The sequence below is a fragment of the Cyprinodon variegatus genome, unplaced genomic scaffold (genome assembly GCF_000732505.1).
Source record: "Cyprinodon variegatus isolate N-32 unplaced genomic scaffold, C_variegatus-1.0 Scaffold409, whole genome shotgun sequence".
NCBI classification, from domain to species: domain Eukaryota; kingdom Metazoa; phylum Chordata; class Actinopteri; order Cyprinodontiformes; family Cyprinodontidae; genus Cyprinodon; species Cyprinodon variegatus.
In genome coordinates, this window is record NW_015150862.1 from 17,909 (window position 1) to 29,180 (window position 11,272).

Sequence of the window (11,272 nt, forward strand, 5' to 3'; positions counted from 1 at the left end):
ACTGAGGTCAGTTTGATGTTATTCCATGTTTCTGTTTGAATGCGCATTAGGTTTAAACAAAGCTTCATAAATCGTTATGGCAACGTAACTTAATCAAAGCTAAGTGATGGTTTGAAATGGAGAAATAAACGTCTTTTAAGTCAAATACCAACTGCAATTAGAAAATGTCAAACCTGTTTCTCAAATAATTCAGACAATAATCAGCCTTTTTAGTCTTTGCAGTGCTTATAGTGGCTATTTTGAGTTCAATTTCTATAAACTAGATATCTATATAGTATTGTGTTGAAGATGATAGCAGTCCAACGTCTCTTGCCAGATCAGTCACTGCCATACTATTGTTCTTATTATTCATGTATCAACAGGTGTAGCCCCAACAGACCCAACAGTCATGGCATACATGCTACAGAGTCTACAGTAAGTGTATCGTTACATCAATAACGTGGAGTTCAATCAGGGAGGTCACTTTGCAAAAGCAGGTGTGAAAACAGGTTGCTCTTATGGTAAAACTTAGGCTTTGTGAAGTTTGTGGAAAAAGGAACATGTATTAGAAAGTCAGAGACTGATTGGCTGCTCGGATAAAATAAATTGAAACCAGGAAATCGGAATTGAAATAGTTGGGAGAAGAGAGAAAATGCACAACAGGTTGATCAAGGAAGGTCTTTGGTTACCTGTGGGAGCCATAGCATAAGAAGATGTGTATGTGAAGCCAAGCTAACATCAGGAAGCCACCCCACACACCTCATTGTTAAAAAAAAAAAAAAAACTCCAAGCCAGAAAGAGGTTTACAATTTGCCAAATAACACATCATTTAGTTAAAAGATGAAATCACCAGAGGGCGATCCACAGACATTGAATTACAGCCAAGATACACTGTGAAAGATGGTTGCTCTGGCAACACAGTATGTTGATGTTTCTCATATCATGTCGGGCCTGTTTAGCACGCACCTTTGTTTAATAAATCATGGATCAGCATGTACCCTTCAAAACACTGAAGAAGTCATGTTGCCTGAAGAGAAATTCACCTCAAGTGAAATTTTCAACAAGAAAACAACCAAATAGATTACCATAAAACAGCAGCACATCAGTTCCAGACCAACAAAATCAGGGTTTTTGAGAAGCAACTGTCCAATATCAAAATTTTGATTCGATAAATAAATGGAGGAGATATTAAACATATTTTAACAGTGGTTATAAAGCTAAATATTACATTACAGCTGCACAGGAAATCAACATATTTGATAACTTTCAGATTATACTTTAAAATTTGGAGTATGAATCCCCTCATCTTCCCCCATCTTCCATTTTCTTTATATTACGGGCTTAGAAAAATATTCTTTTAGATGTTATTTTGGATTAGAATGGGAAGTGTCCCCAATGTATTTATGTGTGTCAAATTGGTAGCTTTCATTGTTTTAAACAAATTAGGATTTTGAACTCTAAAACTCTAGAAAGCTGCAGGTTCACTCCTGGACTGTGTATTAGACATTAATAAAAAAAAACAACAAAAAAACAGCCAGTGATGACTATTGAATCCCATTTCCTGAACTCAAAGGATGAATGTTTTCATTAAAACAGCCATTTTTGGGGCAGGGGGTTGTTTGGGTAATGTGAGGGGTCAGCGAATACATTTAAAGGAGAGAAGTGAGTGAAAGGTGATTTCTGGGTGTTCTTGTACCGTGCAAAAGAAACCTGAAAAGGAATTCTGGGATATTGCGGAGTGTTTAGCAAGTAGAAGTGACAAACACATACCAGGATTGTTTTCCAACCCAAAGAAAGAATTTGCAGCTAAAAGAGCATCATAACAAGAAAGCGAGCCTGGTTTAAAGGACACAAGAGAAGTGCAGGGCAGACACAATATTTCCATCAAATAAAACATTTGGTCCTGATTTTTTTGTAATTTTTTTTATGTTTTTCTTTTCTTGTTGCTGTTTTGAGACATAGCCATTCATGCAACATATGTTTGTAGTTTGTTTTACAGACCAAGCTTTCTTGAATTTTATTGCACCACACCAACATTGAATAATACAACAACTCATTCAAGTTTGCAGTTTGATCATGAAACAAATTAGGTGCTTTCTTTGTTTTGTTTAGTTTAATGCGAAGGAGGGTTAAATTTTTTTTGCTGTGTTATCATTAAGAATACAACAATTGCACTACCTGTCATTATCCAATTACTTTGATCACATGAAAGCAGTAAAATATTTTTATTTATCAGACTTCCTTATAATTGCATCAGAAGAGAATAATCACTTCCAGTTGTTTAACTTGGCTATAAAAGCAAATAACTCATACGGGGGAAGAAACATTTCTTTAAAGAATCCCTTTTATTTGATTAAAGGGGGTTATACTATGTCTATTCCACACAGGAAAAAAACAAATGTTTCAATAATTGTTCCAAAAAGTCAGACAGGAAAAACTGCCTCTGAAGGTCAAAACTAAAGGATTTAACCAAAACTTGGGGAACTTTAAGACTGATTTAAAAGAAAACAATAGATCAAGTTTAAAGCTTATTTACATTTTGTTGTAGTTAGGATTGAGAAAACCAATGCCTTTCTAAAAGCTGATATTGACTGTTTTTGTTCAATTTCTGGTTCACCTTATAATATGTCGGTTACAAACCCATTTTAGTATTTTCTCACTAACAGCCACACAAAGTCTTTCACTAAACCAACTTACTATTATCTTAAAAAAGCTCCTATCCATCCTATCAGCAGTAGACACAAAACATACGGTTGTATTTTGCTGATTTAATTTACTCCAGGTCGCTTTAAAAATGTAGTGAAGAAAATAAAAACCCAACCTTTTCGTTACCCCTTTCTGATAGACTGAAGGACTCTTGCCATTCCTTTTTTCTATGTACCCGGTACACCTTAGACTTCCAGTACAAGGCAGGTTCTTTTCATCTACAGAAATTCTCGGATGGCTCTGCAGTCGTTGGATGCATCAGTGAGAAAGAATTGTTTGTTGAAACAATCATTTGACCTTGAATGTGAACAAAACAACTGGGGTGATGGTTGAATTCAGATGAGACAGTAGCCAGTTGAATACTGTTACCACCCTGGGAGAGAAAGATGGAGGACTATACAGTATATAAGTACCTCGCTGTTAACCTGGACAACTGTCGGGACCAGAGATACAAATGAGACTCTGTGTTCAGAAGGGAAAGATCAGGCGGTGCTTCTTGAGGAAGCTAAGGGTTTTCAGTGTTTGCAGGAAAATGCTGCATATCTTTTAGACATCTGTAGGGTACAGGACAATCTCTTAGGCCAGCGTCTGTTGTGACAGCAGCATCCAAGACGAATTTTATAAGTATATTGTAATCTTGATTAAGGAGAAGTCGAGCAGACAGGTAAAAGTTTTGGGTTTTATGTTCACACCTCACAGGCTCACCGTTTTTGGCCAGTGAAGACCGTGTTCTGGGTGGAGTTATTGTCTTGAGATGCTGCAGAAACGTGGAAGCACAGCCATCTTCTAATGTTCAAAGTGCAATGGGTAAGGCATTATTATTTACAGTTTTGTGTGTTTAATCAATGTGCCTCGTAAAAGTAGGGAAAGTTGTAACTTTAAGTATAATTTTTGTTTTTTATTAATTAAGGAAAGGTGGGAGGAGATACTTTGGCTCTTCTTTTTGGTTGTCTGAGTTTTAACTTGTGTTGTAAGGCTATATTTAACCCGTTCATCTGTCAGATCCGAACTCAGACCTCTCACCTATAACCAATGCTAATCTTTGCAGAACAGTTCCTTTTGAGAAAAACTTAGTTTGACAGAATTTAATATTTTTTCCACCTGCAGCTTGAAGACAGAACCGTTTCTTTCTGCATAATTTAAGATTTGTTAGCATCTTAAGATGCTTCTAACAGTTGGGTCATCTCCAACTTCATAATGGTTGCTTTAGGAATTAGCATCATACCAGGCTCTTCTTCACTTTAGAAAAGTAAAATGGTCTGTTTTAGCTTTTTTTCTATCCATTTTCTGTGGTATTAAAGGTCTTTTAAATTAGATCTATTATGTTTTTGCAGTGGAGTTCCTATGGAGTCACACCACAGAGAGCATGTGTGTTGGCTACATGTCTGCCCTAGACAGCAAAGCAAAGGTGAGTTTTCAGATTGCCATTTAATAAAAACTATTTTTTTTTGTATTATCTACACATTCAGTTTTCAAGTGCTCCCTCTCATATTAAGTTTTCACTAATTATTTCAGAGGGATCAAACTTCATAATATTAATATTTTAATTTTAATAAGATATCACAGATATTCTGGATATTCTAATTTTATGACCTTGAAATTAGAATGTCCAGGATATTCTTTTAAGTAATTCCATTCTAAAAGTGAAACGTGTATATTCATATTATATTTATTCATTCATTCACACACAGACTGATGTATTTGAAGTGCTTTTTTAATGTAGCTAATTATAGCAGATTACAAATGAAACCCCAAAGTCAAAATTCAAACAGGTTGAAAAGGATCACTAATGCAGATACTTGGAGCGACACTCTAACTCAGCTAATTAACTCAAAACACATAAATTGGCTTTTATATTGTCTTTTATTGCTAAAGAGGGTGGCTGTTCAGAGCTCAGTGTCCGGGCACATTAATAGAGAGGCAAAGGGAAGGAAAACGTGTTGTTGAAAGAAACGTACAAGCCATAGGGATAACGGCATCCTGGAGAGGATTGTGAAAAATATCCTATTAAAAATGCGAGGGAGATTCAGCTCCACTAGCTCACGTTCTGTTAAATACAAAAACAGAAACAAACTTCTTTTAAGCACATTTTTAAACAGACTTTTAATCAATAAATTAACAATATATATTATTATTGTATTAATTCATGATTATATATCCATACAACTAAAGATAGGTATATGTACAACATAAATGAAGTTGCAGTGTTGTGAATCTGTCTAACTTACTGATATGGTCTTTAATGCTGCCTCTGTATCTCAGCCCCTATGAATAAAGGAGGTGCACTGTTGTTCAAGTGTGGTTCAGATTTCAAAGTGTTTGCTTTCCATGTCCTGTCCCCGCCTCCTTCAGCCGTCCTTTTTCTTTTACTCACAGTTTGACTCTTTGGTCACTGCCTGGTTCTGTTGTACCACAAAGTTTACTTAAAGTCTCCCACAACTGTGATTATCAGTATCATTCTCTGTAAATCTCTTCTCTTTAAATGTGCGCTATCTATTTGCTGTATAGTGTGAACCATCGAAAGCACAGTATGTCAAAACAGGGTCCTTTAAGTCATCATTTTATAATTTGAGCTTTAGCAGGATTACATTTCACAGTAAAAAGTTATTTAAAGTATTTGGTCAGTGGGTGCAGATCCAGGAATATCATTTGTCATCAACCATCTCTGTCTCCTGGGGGCGGGTGTCCGCTTCTTCTGGAGGGAGCAGCGGTGATTTTGATATTAGAGAACGCAGCCAAGATCCCAGCTGCTCCACCAAACCTTAGATTGTTTCTACTGGATATCAACAGTGGGATTCAAGCTATGCCATCTGCACACCAGAGCAGCTGGCTTTTCTGTCCGTCATGCTCCCTCGATGGGTGCAAACAAGATTTCTCTTGCTGATCCCCAGCTGGGACCAGAGCTGTTTTCTGCTCAGTGCTTACATACGTTCATTAAGGGGGGTAGCACGGAGGGCAGCATCTGTTTTCTCTCTCTCGCGTCAGATGAAGTTCAAATAGCAAGAGATAGAAACATTAAAGAGCTCAGTCACATCTGCTTTAGAGGCCAACAAAGTGCCACTTGTATGACCATGACCTTGATCTTAAATCTGTAAGAATGTTCAACCTCAAAGCTAGAGAAGGGTCCCCCATTTATAATGTAGCACCAGAGGCAGAAGAAGCACCTTGGAACAAACTATCTCATGTTGTCATAACTATCTTCTCTGTATATGAAACATATAATGACTTAAAATGTTGCAAAACACGCATTTCTATTACCAGTTTTTTCAATACCAAGAAAGCTTTTCTGCAAACATTCCTTCCATTCCTATAAGCTGACTATTTCAGTCCACCCATACTTCATTGTCCGCTGATTATATGTGATAATAACATGAAAGGGCTTTCACACAGCTCTGTTTATTGAGAAACATATAGAACAGAGGTGTATTTTAGGGGAACGTTTAACTCTGAAAGCTCTGAAATTCAAAAAGATGTTATCAGCAGAGGTGATAATGTTTACTTTTTAATTTTCTATAATATGTGAACGTTTTAGGTGGAATAGCTTTAAGTGATTATTGCAGCTAGCATTGCTTAAACAGCAGTCTCTGTTTGTATTTTCTTGAATATGCAGATCTTTATATGATGATGTCTAGGATTTTCAAAAGGTTGGGAGCATTTCCACATCCACAGTTTGCTTTGAAAATTAGAGGTTTAAAGCTCAGTAGGATAACAAAGACAAATGTTTTAACAAAACGTCTTCCTGTTATCTACATCAAATCTTGCTCTTTCTATCAGTTTATACCAGGGTTCTGCAACCACATGCGGCTCTTTGGACCTTGTTAATTGAATCATATAAGAGGCTTAAAAAGGATATAAAGAGCTAACCAGTGGCGGCTGGCCAATAGAGGGTGCTAGGGTGCCGCCCCACCAGCTCAATGACCTTGATTAAGACGAAATAAAATTAAATTATAAATTTAAAATATTTCAAATCTATTGATATATATGTGTTAGATGTGCAAGATAAATATTTAATCTTTAATGATAAGTAAAGCATCATTTCATTTTTCATTGGATTGTTGACGTATTTCCGCCCTGGGGTGCAAAAATGTTTGCCCATTGACTCTGGTTAAAGGTTGTACATGTGTACTAGCTCCTCTGCTATATAAAGGTTTTAGCCAAACATCAAAATGAATCATCAGTCCAAAAACAGATGGAGACGGTAAACTCAGGATCTGGTTTAGCTACAAAGCTTAGCTAACTGCATGCAGCAAGGCTAAGGCTTTATTCTGCTGCTGTGATTGCCTGCCGCCTTTTTCAAACGTCAGGAACTGACCCAGCATGGATAAAGACAGGACTTTTAAGAAAAGGCAAAGAAGCATGAACAATCTGGGATTCACGTGGGAAATTATATATATATTATAAAGTGTACTATTTCTAGATGTTTGCTAATTTCACAGTTGCTCTTAAATAAACACTCTCAGAAAAGAAATAGTTTTTATGTATTAAAAAATATAAAGCTGACTAATAGCTTTTCCATTATTTAACTGGCTCATTATTTTTTGGGGGGGGTTTGTGTATTTTTTTGTTTTGGTTTGTGACAAAATATTGGACCATGCAAAACACAGATTTACTTTCACAAAGCCTCAGAAGGGCAAGATTTATGTACGAAAATTAAACATGAGATTATGTTTTGTTTTTATAAAGTGATTTTATAATGTTTTTTATTGTTGGCATTTATATAAATATACTGTTGTGAAAACTTAATATACCTTTTTATTGGTGTATATGTCTGTTTTGAATATATAGCCTCCACTGGAGAAAACTCCACCGGCCACCACTGGAACGAACTAATATACCGTACTTTAATAACAACCACCGCTCTTAGGAGGTTTAGTGGTTTTGATAAAGATATTTGAACAGAATCTTTACAACAGAATTACATAGAAACAATCAATAATGTTTTTAGAGCCATTTTTCTTTTACCGGTAATTAGCTTGGAAATTATGTGTTTTAACATTATTTTAAAAGCTAAAAATACCAATAAACTTTTGGTTGTTAAAGATGGCAACAGATTCCCTAAAAGACATATTTAATAAAAAAAAATAGATTTTGTTTGATGAAAGACTCATGTAATACCCTGTGGCTCTAAATGACTTTTACCTTGTCAGATATGGAGAGAAATTGCTCTTTAGATGAAAAAGGTTGCAGAACCCTGGCCTAGATAAAGTGCAGACACGTCTTCGCTAATTTCCTTTCAGATGGCTTTTTGCATTTCTCTGATTGTGCTGATGCACTTAAGCTGAAAATAACTAAATTTGGGTCTTTATCATTCAGTAACAGTCTTCATATTGAAGTGTTTTCATTGCAGTCTGGAAGTCCCAAGTAGGGTGGGTTCACCGATAGCAACAGAGTGAATTTTCGGGTTCTTCCTCACTCCCTTTTCTTTCAGATATTAATGGCACTGCAAAAGTGAAGTTTACATCTTGTTTCTTCTCTTTTTTTAGTATAACCAGTTTTTTTGTTGATGTGGAGCTTCTAGATTTTATTCAAATATTCACCTACACTTACCACGAAACAACTTTGAAGCATCCAATTGTTGTACAGAGCTACAAACCAGTGGTTTAGACTTATTTTTTATGGCTGCACAAAGACAAACGGAGAATTGACAGCACTCCACCACATCTTTGTTTTCTTCTTTCTTTTTTACATCTTTACCACTACAAAGATTACCTTCTTCATCTTTTAAGTCGGGAAAATGTATGCAATGCTGCTTGTCTGGGTTTTATTTATTTTGTATGTTACAAAACACTTTTGCTATTATTCTTTCGGGGAGTTCGAAGTTGAAATAGCAAACAATTGTCTTTGTAGTTACTCTTAAGAGGAAAAAAATCTAGAAAACCACAGCAAGAAAACAACAGCAGGGTCATAGAGCTACATTTATCCTTTAGTGTATACTGTGGTGTTAATGTGTGGCTTCTGTAACTCTTTAACACATTTATATAAACAAAGAATGTTGTTTTTCTTAAACATATGAACAATGAGCTGTGCTGTTGATGGTGTATTTTGAGACAGCTGTTGTCCTGTCATGTGGCTGCTTTGGTCACAGAGTAACAAGTTGTAAACAGGTTTGCATGTCTTCTTGCTTTTTCTTTAAACGTCTTTTCATACAGCGGTTTTCTTAAACAGAAACCTCTAGAAGGAAATTAAATAAGATTTGATTTAAATATGACCCAGAAGGCGTACTTGACCATATTTTACACCTTTTTCTTTTAAATCTTGAAATCTTAACTACCGTAATGATTGTTATATTCATTTATGTCTGCTATCTTAAAAGCTAATGAGAAAATTCATGTTAGCCAAACAAATGGTCTAATGTTTTAAAAAAAGAGCATCAAACTGAGCAGAATTCAATTTTCTAGCTATGAAAATGTCAAAAATATATATTCTGGAGATATTTTCAAGCATGCTATTCAAATGTATTAATTTTGCCAACACTTAATTTTATTATGTAATTTGTAAAAAAAAAAAAAAAAAGAAAAGTCTCTTTAGAGTAATTTACATGGAAGCTGGTGAATGCCACAATACAATAAATAAAAAAACATATGGAACAATTATTCAGATATTTCATTAATTTATTAAAACAGAAAATTAATACATGTTTTTAATATAAGTATATAATTAATTATTTGGTTCTCAATTAAATACATTTGTTTTATTTATATATTATGTTACGTTCCTGTTCTGAGGCACACAAAAAAATGAATACATTTAACTGAGGATGCATTTGACTATGCATTTCCAGTTGTAATAGATAATAAAAAATGTAAGTAATTATTTCATAACTTATTCATTTATTGTATTGTGGCTAGTCACCCCCACATAATTATGAAGGTTACAATTTTGTGATCAAAGCCATTTTCAGAGTTAAACTGGACTAAATCAAGACGTATTGTGGACCTGCTGTCTGTTATAATAACTCAATGCAAACATTTTCTGCTATTATTTTCAAGAGAAACAGCCCGCAAATTGGCTTTTAGATGAGCCTGATTAGATTTTTATACATGCTAATCTCATTTTTCAGATGTAAAGTTTCCCCGTTATCTACAGTGGATATGTGTGTAAAAACAGTATCTTTATTCCTCACCTGCTTTGTTATCACCACAGATTCAGATTTCAGACTAATAATATAAGATGAGGTAAAACCCTCCAGTAGGTAAAATTTATGCCACATCATAAGAGTTGTCATAAATGTTGTATGCAAGTAAGACTGGGCCATATTTGCATTATAACCCCCAGCCTCAGTCTTTGGTTGGATTAACTCGTTAATGGACCGTGCATGTTATGCATCTAAAGTTTAAACTGTCTTTATTTGACACTCTCATAAACTCACGCAGTCAGTTAACTGTGCTCTGGGGGGATTTTCAGCTGTGGATTTGGCGTGAAAGCTGTTTCCCACTGGCATGCAAACATCAAAAGGAAAACATTTAGTTTGTCACCATAAGTTGATCATGACTCAGACGGGGACCTCCTATCCGACAGTTTAAATGAGACCTTTTTTTAACCTCATTTTCGGAAGATGAAGGGAAGAGGATGGACTCAGAGGCGTACACTTGGATGCATAATGACCCCCTGAGAGTATTGCCATGTGTAGTTGGCCTTGTCTGTTGCAGTCCCGATGTGGTGACAGTTGCCCTCGGGGTGCTCTGGGGATTAGTCTGAGCCCAACCAAAACGCACCAGTCAACTCCTGCATCTGGGTGAATTATGTGGGACCAGTTCAATGGCCTGACTCAAAAATGGCGTCAGTGTTAGCCTTTCGTGTCGAGATAAAGGAAGGAGGATGACAGTAATTAATGGCACAGGGCGAGTCAGTCACCTTTGATCTCTAAATGGAAGTATAGCTCATGCCTTCCAAGCTGTGTTTGTGACTTCCTTACAACTTTTCATTCAGTTCAAACTGAAAAAAAGAAAAAAACAGTGTCCTCCTAGGTACAAATACTGTCTAAATACTGTGTAAAAATCTATAAGGAATCTACTTACTCGTTGCAAGTTACTGGGTCATACCCCTCGATGTATATACTGAAAAAAAAAGAATATCTAATAATATCTAATCTTCATTAAACTAACAATGAAACCGGTAGATCTTGTTTTTGTTTACATCCACTGATGTATTGTTTTCAATTATGTACTCTGTTTTGTTTTTGTGTTTTTTTGTATACATGTTTCTATTTTTATTAAGTTGATCATCTTTTCTGCGTGTAACTCTTTATTTTTTTTTATTTTTTTTTATTTTTTTTTTTTATTTATTTATTTATTTTTTTTTTATTATGAATACCTGTTATGCAGACAGATGGCTGCCTTGGGACATGTAGCACCAAAACTGGAAATCACTGTAGAATATTGAGCTGATTTAGATCATTATCTGACATGTTTTGCTGTTAAAATGTTGCTTTTTTTCCCTCCTTTTGAAATAACACACTTTTCCCATACTTCCCTTTTTTAACATATAAATCAAATGGCTAAATTCCACCTTTAGTTTTTAATTTGCGGACACACACAATAGTTGTAAATATATATATATATATATATATATATATATATATATATAT

General features: G+C 35.1%; 1 protein-coding gene across 3 annotated transcripts in view; it reads left to right on the forward strand.

The window, feature by feature from the left end:
• tasp1 (taspase 1) overlaps positions 1–11,272 on the forward strand; it is a 29,404-nt gene that overhangs the window by 16,612 nt on the left and 1,520 nt on the right. For 2 of the 3 annotated variants that reach the window (XM_015387971.1, XM_015387970.1), the window contains 2 exons: positions 3,385–3,492; positions 4,020–4,093. In XM_015387971.1, coding sequence (XP_015243457.1) covers positions 3,385–3,492; positions 4,020–4,093 — 182 coding nt within the window. Of the gene's footprint in view, positions 1–362; positions 415–3,384; positions 3,493–4,019; positions 4,094–11,272 lie in introns of all 3 variants that reach the window. The other variant, XR_001481609.1, reaches the window with a different exon arrangement.